The 16,592-nt window shown below is 44.1% G+C and overlaps 1 protein-coding gene across 1 annotated transcript in view; it reads right to left on the reverse strand.

Moving 5' to 3' along the window:
• The window catches only part of Slc38a1 (solute carrier family 38 member 1), a 45,803-nt gene extending 29,559 nt beyond the window's left edge, over positions 1 to 16,244 (reverse strand). Inside the window, exons 1-3 of the mRNA XM_051160266.1 lie at positions 16,123 to 16,244; positions 5,763 to 5,838; positions 1,170 to 1,285 (exon numbers count right to left, since the gene is read on the reverse strand). Coding sequence (XP_051016223.1) covers positions 1,170 to 1,285; positions 5,763 to 5,838; positions 16,123 to 16,244 — 314 coding nt within the window. The remainder of the gene's footprint in view (positions 1 to 1,169; positions 1,286 to 5,762; positions 5,839 to 16,122) is intronic.
• Positions 16,245 to 16,592: the final 348 nt, after the last annotated feature.

Genomic DNA, 16,592 nt, shown 5'->3' on the forward strand with positions numbered 1-16,592 from the left:
CGTGCAAATGCTCTAACTGACCAGTTTGGATACTACTTCCAATAAAACTAAGCGCCCACTGAAGGGACCAGAGGCAAGAGGAGGGTGTGACCCCTTCCTCCTCCCCCCTACCCACCCCCCCCAGCTGAGTGTGAGTGTACACGTGAAAATTTTCCATAAGGTCCATTTTAACCGAGTTCCAACTGAAAGTATTTGCCAAGCCCCACCTAACCGTTTGAGATGAACTTACACAAACACGAAGACTGCCCTTTTCACTGACTCTGAGAAAAGGTGCTCGGGAACTGCTGGTCTCCAAAACAAACAACTCCTTGGTACGTCTTGGATAGCTACTACAGCACATCTGTACACAGAACAGGCTCCAAAGCAGCTCAAAATACCAGAGTGATGAAAAGCTGGGTTAAATGCGCTTCAGCATTTTGACCCTGCGGCCGAGATTTACAATGACAAGTGGAATCCAAAACTAACAAATACAAAAAAGTTAAAGCTGATTTTGAATGTTTCAGGCCTTATGAACGCATTTTGATTAATAAGAAAGAATCTCTCTCCTATAGGCATTAAACTCAAACAAATCTGAAAGTATGTATGATTACGTAACCAAATTAATACATAAGCAAATACATAAAAACCGTTTACAAACACCCCCTCTTTTTTTTTCTGTGTGATAAAGGAAGCAAATGAAAATGAAGACATGGCCGTGCCTAGGTATGGTTGAAGAGAAAGGTTATTGTAGATATGACGGAGAGCGCAGCCAGAGGCATTGGGAAAGGTCCAGACTGAACTGGGCTGTGAGACCAAGATGAGAGAGAGAGAAGATCAAGAGGGATCCAAGAGTGGAGCTGAGAGAGAGAAAACCAAGAGGAACCAAGAGAGCACATGGCCAAAATGTCAGGTTTATATAGGAGTGAGGAGCTGGGGAAAGGGAAGGGAAGGGAAGTCCTGGGCTGGAAAGATTTAGTTCTTGTAGGGGGCGGGGTGAGAGTGTAGGGGGCGGGGTGAGGAACGCTGGGAGGAGTCACGGGTACTTAGTAAGCCTAGACTCCCAAGAAAGAGCTTTGGGAAGCGAATACACTCCACAGTTAGCCACCTGTCCCCGCGTTCTTCTGGGACCTGACAGGAAACAGACAAAAAGCAGATGTAAAATAGAAATGCATAGTCATGTCCATACTCACAGAAAAAGGAGGATTCCGGTGTTGGCCAGGGCAAAGGCGAGTCCCAAAATCCCACTGCCCATGATGGCGTTGCTCAGGTTAAAAACAGACATGCCCAGAGAGGTTGTTCCTGGAATCTGAATGGTAGAAACAAATATGTTCACTAAGCACACAGTCTGAAAGCAGTGTGCTTCAAGTCAAAGCCTTCTGAACGCTAACAAGAACCCACAGAAAACTGAAATTGGGGACTTTTCTTTTTTTTTTTTTTTTTTTGCAGTCTAATTTTTTTGTTTTTAAATGGTTGGCAAGAGAAAATGTAGCATGTGACACAGTAACGTTTTCAGGGCTGTGCTATGTGAATTAAAGTGATGTCCCCATGTATCTGAGGTACACACTAATGAAAACATATGCTTTTTTTTCTTCTTCATGTATATATTATATATTTATATATTAATTTATTCATATATATAATTTTATTTTATGTTCCAACCAGTTTCCCCTCCCTTCTTTCCTCCCAATCCCTCCCTCCCACCTCCCCTCACCCCCATCCATTCCTCCTCCATTTCTCTTCAGAAAAAGGCTGGCCTTGATGGATTTCAACCAGCCATGACAAATGAGGCTGCAGTAAAGACTAGGCACCTCAGCATGGATGCAGGAGGGAAAGATGCTCTCCTCTTCCTCATCCCGCGACACCTATGGCAGTCGGGGGAGATGGCCCTGGGGTCATGAGAGTGGGAGAACTGGCTCTGTCCCTCACCTGCTGCAGCAGAAAAGATCAGTTCCTACACCCCATCTGGGCAGCAGGGTAGAGCTGGCCCAGGTTGTGGGGGTTTCTGGGGAGCATGCCAGAGGGTGTGAGGCTGGGGGGGGGGCTGGTGCTGCCCCTTGGTGGTTGAGGTACTAGATGGGCCAGCCAAGGCAAGGCAGGAGAGCTCACCCCGGTGGTGTGGGTTCAGGAGAACTGGCCGGCTGACCAGCTCAGCCAACTCTCAGGCTCAAATCCAAGGCTTTGCATTGGTCTATCCCAACATCTCCTCCATTGATGAGCTGCTGAAGTGTACAAAGGAGCTGGTCCTACAGACCCAAGAGTACAGGATCTCCATGACACAGGCCAACAACAGAATATCTGAGAGGAGTCCCAGTGAGGTTCCAGTATGCAAAAAGCCGGAGGCCTCAAACCAGACCAATGGCTCGTTGAGTCCCTGGGCTGTCCAGCATTTGATTCCTGTCTCTCTGGGTTTCCTCTCATGGCATGGGTCTCAAGCTGGACCAGTCATTGGCTGGTCACTCCCACAACTTCTGTGCCACCTTTAGCCCTGCACATCTTGTAGGCAGGACAAATTGTAGGTTGAAGGTTTGGTGGCTGCGTTGGTGTCTCAGTTTCTACTCTGGAAGTCTTGCCTGGTTACAGGAGATGGCCAGTTCAGGCTCCATATCCCCCATTGCTGGGAACCTTAGCTGGGGTCCCCCTCATCAACTCCTGAGGTTCCCACTGCACTAGGTTTCTAGCTCATCCTAGAGATGCTCCCTACCAATTCCAGTTGTTTCTTCCAGTGTTCTCTCCCTCCATCCTCCTCCACTGTCCATTCTGTTTCCCCTTCACAGTGAGATTCGTGTGTGTGTGTGTGTGTGTGTGTGTTTGTGTGTGTGTGTGTATGTGAGAAAATGCCGTGCCCTCCTTGTTACTTAGCTTCTTTGGGTCTGTGGATTATGGCACGGTTATCTTACACTTTACCGCTAATGTCCACTTACAAGTGAGTATATACCATGTGTGTCTTTCTGGGTCTGGTTTACCTCACTCAGGGTGATCTTTTCTAGTTCCATCCATTTGCTGGCAAAATTTCATGATGTCATTGTTTTTAATAGCTGAGTAGTATTCCACTGTGTAAATGTACCACATTTTCTTTATCCATTCTTTGGTTGGGCTTGCTTTTAAGTTTCTCTCCATTTAATTTGATGCTGGCTATTGGCTCGCTGTATATTGCCTTTATGCCTTGTATCCCAGACTCCAAGATTTTTATCATGAAGTGGTGGATTTTGTCGAAGACTTTCTCAGCATCTAATGAGATGATCATGTGTTTTGTTTTGTTTTTCTTCTTTCAGTTTGTTTATATGTGGATTACATTGACAAGATTTTCTTATGTTGAACCATACCTGTGTCTCTGGCATGAATCCTACTTTGTCATGGTGGATGGTCTTTTTGATGTGTTCTTGGATTCATTTCTTGTTGTTGTTGAAATCCAACTTTATTCCATGGTGATCTGATAAAACACAAGGGATTGTTTCAATTTTCTTGTCATCAGTTGAGGCTTGCTTTGTGACCAACTATGTGGTCAATTTTGGAGAAGGTTGTGAGGTTCTGAGAAGAAGGTATATTCTTTTGTGTTTGGGTGGAAAGTTCTGAAGATAACTGTTAGGTCCATTTGAATCACAACATCTGTTAGTGTCGTTATTTCTCTGTTTAGCTTCTGTCTTGACCTCTCCATTGGTGTGAGTGGTGTTGATGTCTCTTGCTATTAATGTGTGGGGTTTGGTGTATGATTTAAGATTTAGTAATGTTTCTTTAATGAATGTGGGAACCCTTGCACCTTGAGGCATATTCAGAACTGAGATGACGGCTTGGTGGATTTTTTCCTTTGATGAGAATGAAGTGTTCTTTCCCATCTCTTTTGATTAGTTTTGGTTGAAAGTCTATTTCGTTAGATATTAGGATGGCACACCAGCTTGCATTTGGATCCATTAGAAAAACTTTTTCCAGTCCTTTCCTCTGAGGTAATGTCTATCTTTGATGTTGAGGTGTGTTTCTTGTAAGCTTCAGAATGATGGATCCTTTTTGTTAATCTGTGTCTTTTTCTTGGGGAATTGAGTCCATTGATGTTGAGAGATATTAATGATCAGTGGCTGTTAATTTCTGTTATTTTGATGTTGGTAGTTGTGTGTGTGTGTGTGTGTGTGTGTGTGTGTGTGTGTGTGTGTGTGTGTTTGCTTCCCTTGGTTTTACTGGTATGGAATTATTTATTTCCTGTGTTTTCCTGGGTGTAGTTAATCTCCGTGGGTTGGAGTTTTCCTGCTAGAATTTTCTGTGGTCTTTTAAAGTCTGCAAGACATCTGTCCAGGACCTTTTGGCTTTTAGAGTCTCTGTTGAGAAGTCAGGTATAATTCTAATAGGTCCACCTCTTACATGTTACTTAGCCTTTTCCCCTTGCAGCTTTGAATATTCTTTCATCCTTCTATACATTTTAGTGTTTTGATTACTCTGTGGTGGGGGAGGGGGCATCTTTCTTTTCTGGTCCAGTCTATTTAGTGTTCTATAAGCTTCTTGCACACTTACAGACATCTTTCTTTAGGATAAGCACATTTTCTACGATTTTGCTGAAAATATTTTCTAGGCCTTTGAGCTGGAACTCTTCTCCTCCTATTCCTATTATTCTTAGGTTTTTTCACAGTGTCCCAGATTTCCTGGATGTTTTGTGTCAGAAATTTTTTTAGATTTTCTTTGACTGATTACTCTGTTTTCTACCATCATGCCTTCTATGGCTGAGATTCTGTCTTCTGTCTCTTGTGTTCTGCTGGTGATGCTTGCATCTGGAGTTCCTGTTCGCTTACCTAGGTTTCTCATCCCCAGAATCCCCTCAGTTTGTATTTTCTTTATTGCTTCTATTTCAATTTTCTGGTCTTGAACAGTCTCTTTCGCCTGTTTGTTTGGCTTGGCTTTCTGTAAGGTAGCTATTAATTTCCTCCAATTTTTGTTTGTCTTTTCCTTGGTCTCTTTAAAGGTTTCTTTTTTCATTTCTTCTTTAAGGGCCTCTATCATATCTTCATAAAGTTTTACGGTTGTTTTCTTGTGCTTTAGCTGCACTGAAATACTCAGGTCTTGCTGTCCCAGGGGAGCTGGGCTCTGATGGCTCTACAGCAGAGTCTAGGCAACTGAGTTTGGGATGATTATAAGTCTAAGTGCCGATTTCTGGGTTTGTTTTTGTTGGATGAGTGCTTTTGTTCCTTGATTTGTTTCCTTTTTGGTCTTTTGAGCTGTGTGGTCTGGATTTCTGGAGGCCTACATGACCTCTGGTCCACTAAGGAGGCTCTGACCTGGTTGAGGCTGGACTTCTGGCAACTTGCTTGGCCTTTGGTGCAGCGGGGGATTTCTGTTCTGACTGGTGTGGCCTGCACTCTAGCAGCTGTGAGGTGGAGATGGGGAAGGCTGCTAGAACGGGTCTTGGTGAACTGAGTCCAGGGAGTGGGGCAGTTCAGCTAGCAGGGGGTCACTCACCTGCCTCTCTGTCTCTACATATGCTTTTATACTGCACCACATACACAGTGACACTGTCCCTAGTCCCGTGGGTATTGGAGTCCCTAGCCCCGCGTAGAGTCCATGCTCTGCACTACACACACAGAGACCCTGTCCCTAGGCCCGCGTAGAGTCCGTGCTCTGCACTATACACACAGAGACCCTGTCTCTAGGCCCGCGTAGAGTCCGTGCTCTGCACTATACACACACAGACCCTGTCCCTAGGCCCGCGTAGAGTCCGTGCTCTGCACTATACACACAGAGACCCTGTCCCTAGGCCCGCGGTTGTTGGAGCCTGTGCGCATGCGCACACTGACGTCACTTACATACTCATCGCATTTCCTTTTCTCCAAATGGCTGTTTGTGAGACTCCTTCTACTTTCCCGGTCAGAGATGAATTTGCTGAAAAGACACACAGAACACATTTAACTGGATGTTGATGTCTGTGAGCTCAGCAGCAACACACTGCATACAACAAACTGTGGCAAGTTGTCAGTTGGTTGCACAAACCGTCTCTTTCGACATCTCCTCACCATGTGTGACACACACAACACGCATTATCTACATCTTATTTTATCAAATGAACTCTAAGCATTCCCAGACCCCTCACTCTACTATCCACAAAGAGAACGGTTGCTTATCTCGAATGAGACGAAAGACTGCTGTAAGTTATAAAAGAGCTACGCGTTTTGAATCGTTTTCAAAGTAAACTAAAACACCACACACAGTGTGACTTAGCTTTTATGCAGATTTATTTATTTATTGCTAAGTAGAAAACTAGATAAAATCAAAACTACGATATATCCGGTGCTCTCAGCAAAGGGCCTACAGTATGGAGGGCCACTAAACACCCCCCCACCCCCACCCCACCTCACTCCCGCTCCTCTGCAAAAAAGACAGCAGCTGTTTCACCATCAAACATCCAGTGAGCACCAGCTCTGTGAAAGACACAGGAACAGACCCCAGGGGACTATGGATGGTCTCTAAGCCATCAGAGTCCCAACTGGGAAGTCACAGTACAGCAGGTGGTCCACAGTTGAGAATCAAAGGCAGGGATTTTAAAAAGTGTGTGGATCTCAGAAGCTGAATTTAGACTCTGAATAGGTCCAAGGGCCTGGGGATGTCACCTTAGGGTTCACATCTGTAAAATGGAGTAATACTATCTTGTTGCTTCACAGCAGTTGTGGAGAATAGACTATAAATAAGTCGAAAACCCAACACCCGAGCGATAGGGGTCAATTCTTTCCAGGGAGAGGGGTGCAAATTGGGATGGGGTAAGATCCAGACAGTGGAAGAAACTCCCAGCATGCAACACAACGACAGCTACACAGAACACAAAGCGTCCTCAAAACTAACACGGTGCACTCAGGGTTAATTTCAGAACTGTACAATATAAACTTGTAATTGGTAAAAAAAAAAAAAAGAAAAAGAAAAAAAAAAACTCCATTAAAAGAGTTTCTGGGGTGGTGGTAGCACACACCTTTAATCCCAGCACTCGGGGAGGTAGAGGTAGGTGGAACTCTGTGAATTCGAAGCCAGCCCGGTCTACAGAGCTAGTTCCAAGACAGCCAGGGCTACACAAAGAAACTCCATCTCAAAACCAAACCAAACCAAACCCAAAACCGTAACAAAATGGTTTCTGTTAAGGAAAAGTCTAGCCAAAAACTGGGTTGTATGCGTGTGCCTTGGCACATGTGTCACAGTGTATATGTGGACATCAGAGGACAATGCTTGGAGTCATTTCTCTCATCTTTACATGCATTCCAGAGATTGAACTCAGGCAATGCCTTTCCCCATGGAGCCATCTCACTAGTCCCCTTGTGTATATTCTTAAAGCATTTCAAGAACGAATTTTGGCCCTTGTGCTAGCTAGTTTTATGTCAACTTGACACAAGCTGAACTCATCTGAGAGGAAACCTCAATTAAGAAAATAACCTTATTAGATCTGGGCTGTAGGCCGGCCTGTAGGACATCTTCTCAGTTAGTGATTTATGTGGGAGGTTCTAGCCCATTGTGGGTGGAGCCATCCCTGGGCTGTGGTCCTGAGTTCTGTAAGAAAGCATGCTAAGCAAACCACTGAGGAGCAAGCCAGTAAGCAGCACCCTCCATGGCTTCTGCATCACCTCTGACCTCCAGGCTCCTGTCCTGACTTCCTTCAGTGATGGACTGTGATGAAAATGTAAGCCAAATAAACTCTTTCCTCCCCAACTTGCTTTTTGGTCATGGTGTTTCATTGCAGCAATAGAAACCATGTCTACCACAGCCCTTCTGGAGAATCCTAATGACCTGGTCATTGTCAGAATGAATCACAGTAAGTTTCTCATTAGTAAATTTAAGGCCACCTAGATCTAATTTAAAGAAACATCTTTAAACTGTGCTTTGTAGTTAACACACTAAATCTAATTTAAAGAAACATCTGTAAACTGTGCTTAGTAGTTAACACACTAGATCTAATTTAAGGAAACATCTTTAAACTGTGCTTAGTAATTAAGACACTTTTTTTTGAATGATGCTACATTTCACAATAAAGTTTCTTTCAAAGGAATTGTAGGTATCAGTAGTGTCTTCTCCTTTTTACCATTAGTTAAATCTGGTTCTCTCTGCTATTACCTGTTTAAGCTTGTATCATCTCATTAGAATAAGGCAGAGGCTGCTAGCCATGCAGACCCTTCCTTGCTAGAAGATGCAGTCTCCAGAGCCTGCTCTGCCTGGGGAGGAAAACACTGGTCTCCTGACACTCAAATGTTCATGCTCCAATGGAGAGAAAAGACCACACCAGCTAACGCTGGAGATTAGAATCCAGAGAAGCCAAAAGCAGTAATTGGGGAGAGTGAGTGGAAAAAAAAACAAAAACAAAAAACAAAAAAAACCCAAACAAACCCAGAAGCAGAAGCCAGAGAATTTAAACCTCTTTGCTCTTAGCAGGACAACTTTGAGATAGCTGCATAGCACTGTCCCTGATGTGTGATGTGGCCCTGATTTTGTCCCCAGTGTTTTAAATCTTTCCACAGAATAAAGGCTTATAGACCTGGCTGTGGTGAGGCAGGAAAAGGCAGCTGAAGGGCACGTGGGTGCTGGGCTTGCTACATGTCAGACCCAACCAGGCTAATTTTAATAACAAGCTTGGTTCTGTGGTATGCTGGTGCCACAAGATTCCTGTGTGCCTCTCTTACAGAGAATGCTTGTTTTCCAAAGAGAATTTCCATATTTTTTTTTTAAGCAAAGGAAAAGCCCACACATTTCCACCCCCAAGTAAATCAAAGCACTAATAAATCTGCCTGCTAGGGAAGACCTCGGTTGCAGGCCTGACAGAACTCCCCAGAGCTGGCGGCAGAGGACAGCTGGGCAGAGAAGAGGTGTGAGAGTGGCCTGACAGAACAGTATTTACAACCTTTGGGTTGAGTCTCCTTTGGAGGGAGGGGAGGCAAATGACCCTTTCCCAGGGGTCACACACCAGATATCCTGCATATCAGTTTATTTACCTTATAATAAATAAATAATATTGTAAATAAACTCCTAAACAGGAGTGGACTGACAGGAGGCACTGTTGCAGGAAGGGCATTCATCAGACTCTAATAAAAACTGGGTTTGTGTCTCAGTTTCTCTCTTAACCCAGCTATCAACCAATTAACTGAGACTCTTGTATATCTGTTTAACAATAAGCTTCACAACACAATAACAAGCAGTTATTACTTTATTCTTAACCCTCTAAGCTAATCTGATTTCCTCTCAGCCTACATGCCAGAGATACTTGCACTTGATCGTTTTCCCTGCTCCAGCTCCTCTCCTCATACTACCTGGTCCCCTCCGATGGCTGAACGCCCTCTTCCTCCTCTAATTCCTCCTCCCCTGGATGGCAGGAAGTCCAGCCCTATTCCATCCCCTGCTCAGCGATTGGCTATAAACTGCTATATTGGCATATCTGGGGACAATTGGGGAGCAGTGTTTCCATAACATTGAGACAGGGGACTCTTAGAACAAGGAGTGCAACCAGATATGGGGAGGTACAGAAATCAGCATTTGAATTACACAGTAACCTTATGCCTATAAGGCTCAAACAAGAAAACGGAGGGGATGAACACTGCGGCCTCTGCAGAACAGGACAAATGATACAAACTTACAAGTCATGGCCATTAATGTACACTAAAAGCTGATTCTGTCTCTCCTGCCTCACGTCCTGCCACATGGCAGTAGGTTGCTCAAAAAAATCTCTAATGGTGTAATGGTGATTTTCTAAGGCTGTGATAAGTTCAAGGCAACTTACAAAGAAAGTGTTTAACTAGGAGGCTCAAGGTTCCAAAGGGGGAGAGTCACTGACCACTATGGTAGGTATCATGGCAGCCAGCAGGCAGGCATGGTGCTAGAGCGATAGCTGAGAGCTTACTTTCTGAGGCAGAGAGAGAACTGACTGGGAATGGTGTGGGCTTTTAAAGCCTCAAAGCCCACCCTCAGTGACACACCTCCTCCTCCAAGGCCACACCTCCTCCAAGGCCACACCTCCTCCAAGGCCACACCTCCTAATCCTTCCCAAACAGTTCCACCAATGGAGACCAAGCATTCAAACATATGAGTCCCTGGGCACCATTCTCATTCCAACCACCGTCGTTGGCTTCCCCACTGGGTATTTCAAATATTGAATCTGGTTTTTGCCTCAGTGTTCAATCACAGCTTCCCCTATATGGCTCAAGAGGATCCTTCCCACTGTGGCTGTGGTTATAATCAAGACCAGTAAAAGCCAGAAACAAGGCAACAGCCAGAATCTGCTCTCCCACGTGTCCCCTCTCTGAAGTCCCCACTGGCCAATTTGGACCCCTCAAACTATCGCCAAGGCTCCTGACCTTCCAGTGTGAACTGAGTTTTCTGACCTATTTACTACACTGCCTGTAGTGCTGCTCAGTGTCACCTGGCCACCAAAGTGTGCACCTTCACACACAGCAACTCAGAGGAGCCTGCTTGTAACTAAACAAGCGTCTTCTATTAGTAATCAGGCATTAGGAACTAACTTAGGCTACAGGGAGATTTAGCTATGTAAGACAGAAGTATTTCATTTCATTTATTGATTTGCTATGTAAGATTGAAGTACTTAATTGTGTGTGTGTGTGTGTCTCCCATGTGGGTCCCAGGAATCGAGCACAGGCTAGCAGGGTTAGCACTGCAGACTCTAGAGCACTGGTTCTCAGCCTGTGAGTCTTTCACAAGGGTCCCGTATCAGATATCCTGCATGTCAATTATTTACAATGCAATCTATATATAACACTAGCAAAATTACAGCTATAAAGTAACAACAAAAACAATTTTATGCTTGGGCAGTTCACTATATCATGAAGAACTGTAGTAAAGGGCTGCAGTGTCAGGAAGGCTGAGAACCACCACTCTAGAATGAAATAAAAGTTCCTTTACTCTCTTCATTGCTTTTTCCTCTCTGGTTTTTAAATCTTAACTTTGTATTCCTGTAAACTTAAAAAAGGGAGAGAAAACCAACCTCTCTTATTTGTAATGGAAAATTCCATTCAAACAACTAGGTCAGGCAGCTTCCACCACAAGTTTTATCTCACTAATTTTTTTTTTTAAGGCAACTGGTTGTTTAAAATCACTGACTTCTGGCACTGAAATTGACATAAAACTTATTTTTATTGACTTAAAAAGTACTGTGGGAGAAGGTATCCATGACAAGTGATCTTAAGATGACAAACTTATTATTAAAAGGACTTTACACTGGGTCAGTCTGTACCCATAAAGTGGAATTTGATAGACCATCAAGTAGTCAACTGCTCTGTGAATAAAACAGTGAAACGGGAGCCTCCAACAGATGATTTAGTGACACAGCTTTTTGGAAAGGGACTTAGGCGTCACATTCAGATACAATGTGAGAAGAAGCAAGCAATATAAAGCTTTTATTTGAAATTAAAAGTAAGTGGCCAGACCAGTCAAGGATGTGTTGTTGCAACAGATAGTCTTTGGGCTGGGCTCTCCGTGCACCAGGTTCTTACTAGATTAGGCACTTGGTCTCAGGAATCACAACACAAGAGATGAAGAAGCGTGGAGCTGTTGAACTTAAATGCTGGTTCCTAGGCTCCCCCCTCCCCCCCCCCCCGCCCTGTGCAGATATTCTGCACAGAAAAAGAAGGGAAGGGAAAAAAAGAACAGATAAAAAGGGATCAGGCCCAGTGTGGTGGCAAGTGCCCTGTAACAGGAGCACTCGGGTGGGAGGATTGAATTCCTGGCCAACCTGGGATAATCAGTGAGTTCCAGCTAGCCTGGGCTACAGAGCAAGTCACTGTCTCAAAGAATACATACATACATACATACATACACACACACACACACATACATACATAAATACATATATACACATACATACACACACGTGTGCACACATACACACATATATATACATATATACACATCATGCACACACATACACACACGTGTGCATACACACATACACACATGTACACACACATATATACATACATGCACACACAAGATCAAGAACTATGGAGGGGATATCAGCAGGCACATAAACAGAAGCAAGCAAGAAGCCTGAAAGGGAAGCCTGAAGGTGGACAAACCCTTATTTGGCCCCAAACTCCACTGACCACAGGGGAAAGGAACAGAAGCAGAAGAAGAATTTGCTGACATGTTTCTCCTCATCCCCCCCCAAAATATAGAAAAATTAGGGGAAAAAATAAAATTAAAGATAATTTTTCAAAGGTTCTCTCAAGTTGATTCTGGGTATAATAATAATGATGACATGAATTTCTTTTTAAAAATCAAACTGAATCAAACAGTGTTCCTGGCTCATAATAAATAATTACGCACAGGAGTGAAGAAAAAAGTAGATCAACAGAAGACCAGCTCAGAGTTTGGTGGGTAAGTTTAGGATAACCCACAAACATTTCACCACCCTTAGGACAGCAGTAACAGCAGCCATTAAAACCCAACACATATCACTCCTGCGTTAGGTGGAGAAGAAAGCGCTTGGCAGAGAGAGGGGGCGGGTGTCCTATTGATGCAGACACTTTTCAAACTAAGAAGCTCAGAACTGGCCAGGTCAGACACTCGCCCAGCGCAGGGCTCTGCACGGATGTGGCTCATCTATTTTCATAGCAATGAGCAGGACATGGTACTAGCTTAAGGAAATGAAATAACCCGATTGAAGTTACGTTGTTAATTCCTGAACTGCTGACCTAGAGTCTGAACCTACACAGGTGACTGCACACACGGGCTGCGTTCTTAATGTATCAAATGCACAGCTTTGCTTATCCCTGACAGCCCTGTAACCTGTCTCAGGCGGTTAGGTCAGACTCTCAGAGAAAAATCACAGAAATTCAATACAGGACTAAACCCAAAGCTATGACATCTCTCTCCAGCCCTCCTTCATCCTCCTCTGTCGTCTCATCATCAATTTGCTGGGTCCACCCTGTATCAGCTACTATGGTAAGTACGGTAATCTCTGGATATTACGGTACTTCCCTTTCCCAAGGATACTGCCTTAATACTAGGCAGTATTAAGAGCTGGCTACTCAGTTTGGCTCCCAAAAAGTATCATGTGTCACTCCTCCATCTTACTGGAACACAAGTCTCCGGACCCACTCCAGACTTCCTGAATTAGAATCTGCATTTTAACCAGCATTTCAGTGTTTCATACGTATACTGAAATGTCTGACAAAGGTCTAATAGGCTATTCATAAGGCTGGTCATTTAAGCTTAAACTTCTCATTATCTGGCAAAACTTGGGGCATTAAAAACAAACAAACAAACAAACAAAACAAAGCATTTGAATGCCCAAGTGAATCTACTCGGTGATTAATTAACCCTCAGAAATGATTCTTACTGTCTCTGGGAGATGTTCAGGCAAAGCTAGAGGATGAAGATCGTCTTCCACGTTTTCTCTAGTTCCTTCCAAAGAGGCACTGACAGGAAGAAGGGCAGGTGCTTCGGGAACTTCTCTCAGAGTGACATGCTTGGCTTCACCTTCCCACAAATGTGAGCTAGCTACGGGAAGAGCGAAGGGCAAGCAGAGCTTGAACCAAGGATGACTGGATGCAACAGTGAAGACATCCAGGTGACTCAGTGGGGTCTTTAATAAAATTAGCATATATATATATATATTTGTTTGCTTTTATTTGCTTCATGCCGTGTTTAATTGTCAGCGGCAGAAATGAAGGGCTGAGGCTGGGGCATGGCCAAGCTCTTGCCTGGCATACACAAAGCCCTGGTTTCATGTCTCAGGGCAGCCCAACTGACAAAGCCAGAAAAGAATTATGTCAGTAAAGGAGAAGAAATAAAATGAGGTAAAAGAAAAAGAACTGCAAGGCACTGACTTTGAGAGATTAGGAAAAATTCCATGAAATGTCACGTAGCGCTCTCCTGCACCAGCTATGGGGTGGTCGGCATCTGTGGGGAGGTGAGTTCACCCCGCCTGAGGCCCACGCCTGGGTGAGGAGGGGTGTTCTTTCCACCTACCCCAAGTGGCAACCACCTAAAAGCCCAACAGTTTATAAGTACAGCTTATAAAATTCAGTGCTACAAATGACTCACTTTAAGGCCCTCAAGGTAACATCGCTTTAAGAATGTAGCTTTGTCATAAAGTCAAAATGTCCTACTTAATCACCATTATGTGGAGGTCAGCAATGACTACAGAATGCTCCAAGATCATAGCACACGAAGAGCATGGAACTGTGAAAGCCAAGACTTTTAACCAAGGACCCTGCATTGTATTGAACATGGAAAGACAGAGACAGATTTAGACTGTTCAGAAGATCCCTTGATTTGTGAATTTTCACTCATTGGAAGGATGCTTGCTTTGAATGATCCATGGCAGTGTAAGCAAACACTTGGATTCAAGAAATGGATTCGAGCTCTGTGATTTTGAGGCCAGCCTAGTTTACATAGTTCCAGGGTTCCAGATCAGTTAGGACTACATAGACAGACCCTGTCTCAAAAAACCAAAATGATGATGATAATAAATGGCAGATAATAATAATAATAATAATAATAATAATAATAATAATAATAATAATAATAATAATAATATGAAGAAGAAGAAGAAGAAGAAGAAATGGCAGCTATGGGGCCAGAGAGATGCTTGCTGCTCTTCTGGAGTACCCAAGTTCAATGCCCAGCTCCCACATTAAGAGGTTCACAATTTCTGATTAACTCCAGCTCCAGGAAACCTGATGCCCTCTTCTGGTCTCCACAGGCAACTGCACTCACATGCACATACTCTCACACAGACACTCTCATATGCATAATCAAAAAGAAAAGAAACGGAAGTTATTATTAATTACCACTCAAAAAAGTGAAAGAAGTAAATCCAATTCCAAAAAAAAGAAGCATCACCTACCACTATAAACACACCTGGACAATAAGGAGGAAGGGTCTGTCCTGGAGGCTTCCCCTTCGCTATGGGAAGGAATGGGGCAGTGTGTATATAACCACGGTCCTGCGTTGGGCTGTCCAGGGCACGCCGCATCCACACGTGCCGCAGACTATCAGAAATGATCTCTGCGAAGATGCTTGCCTGTGACTATGTTCTTATCCTCCCCAGCCCTGTTTCCCTGTGGCCTTAACAAAGTGCAGCATTGATGGCATCCTAATAAACAGCCCCGCTGGGCTGATGAGACGGCCCAGGGGTAAAGGCACCTGACACCTGAGTGGAGGCCTGGAATCCACAGGTTGGAAAGAAGGAACCACCTCCTGCAGGTTGTCCCCACCTGGACTCTACATTCTTACCACGACATAACGCGCTCACACGAGTGCGCGCACGCCCACACATGCACGCAATTAAAATTTCTTAAAGGAGGCTGGGCGTGGTGGCGCACGCCTTTATTCCCAGCACTAGGGAGCAGAGGCAGGCGGATCGCTGTGAGTTCGAGCCTCCCTTAGTAGAGAGTCCAGGACAGCCAAGGCTACACAGAGAAACCCTGTCTCAAAAAAAAAATTTTTTTTTCTTAAAGGAGTCCTGTAGGCAACACACTCTTCCAGACCCCTGCAGTGGGAAGGCTTTCTGCTAAGAATCCATAAAAACCAGATAAAAAGTCACTATGTCCCAGGATAGTCGCGAGTCATTTAGAAATCAATAAATTTGGTTCCATCCTGGTAATTTAGCAGTCTCAGACTAAAGAATGGGGAGGACTTGTACCAGGCCAGCCTTCTCCCTCCCTCCTCCCCACCCCCCAGGACTACCTCCCTCCCAGTCTTTCACAGAGACTCTTCCCACTTGGATCTATCGATTGCTATTAGTATTTAAAATCCGCACTTCAGATGATGTTCAGAACGATGACGCCCTGGTTGTTTTTACTCACTTGTAGAAATACCACGCAAAGGCAATTTGTATGGCTTCTGTTGGAAAGCGTAGCAACAGTCACAGCCCATATGAGACATGGTGAGATCCCACAGTCAGGATACCTCACAAGTGCAGAGCTTTGAGAAGTTTGGGCTGGTCAGAGTCCAACGTATTTATACATTTTTATTAGACTCGATCGAAAGATTTGCAAAGATGAATAAATCACTTTGCTACTCCCCTCATCTGCCATTCCACACTATGTCCAACAGATGTCACATAAGAAATTCAAATGGCATCTTCAAACGAAGCGTAACTTCAGTAAATGAGTAATTCACCAGAACAGCTGAAAACCAGGACAGTTTTCTAGAGCCTTCCTTTCACTGCGTGGCACTCACCTACTCATCTGGCCATTCTCCACTTCAGTGAAGTCGTTCGAGTCATTGCTGATGTTGTCATCTTCGGGCACTGTCATGTTCTGCAACTCCGTCAACTCAAGGCCACTTTTGAAATGCATCATATACTCAGGTGTCAGCCAAAAGGTCAACCGAAGCTCCCTCTGCCCTGAGGGTCTTTAGAAGCAGACAGCACCAAGGAGAGATGCCCGAGACCCCTAAAACAAAGCCAAATAATTACTAAATCAATGGAGAACAGCACCGATGATACAGGAGCCATTTTAAAATGCAAATAGTAAAGTCAGCAAAAATGCCACTTTTAGATTTTTTTTGCGTCTTAGAATATTTTTAGACGCATTAAGACGCTTATCTCTAAACTTTATGTCTTTTACACATTTTCCTCTATAAAGTAAGTCACATCCCATAACCTTTAGCTCACATTTATAGAAACCTCATGTTAGCAGCAGGCAATA

This window comes from Acomys russatus, chromosome 17 (assembly GCF_903995435.1).
Source record: "Acomys russatus chromosome 17, mAcoRus1.1, whole genome shotgun sequence".
NCBI classification, from domain to species: Eukaryota; Metazoa; Chordata; class Mammalia; order Rodentia; family Muridae; genus Acomys; species Acomys russatus.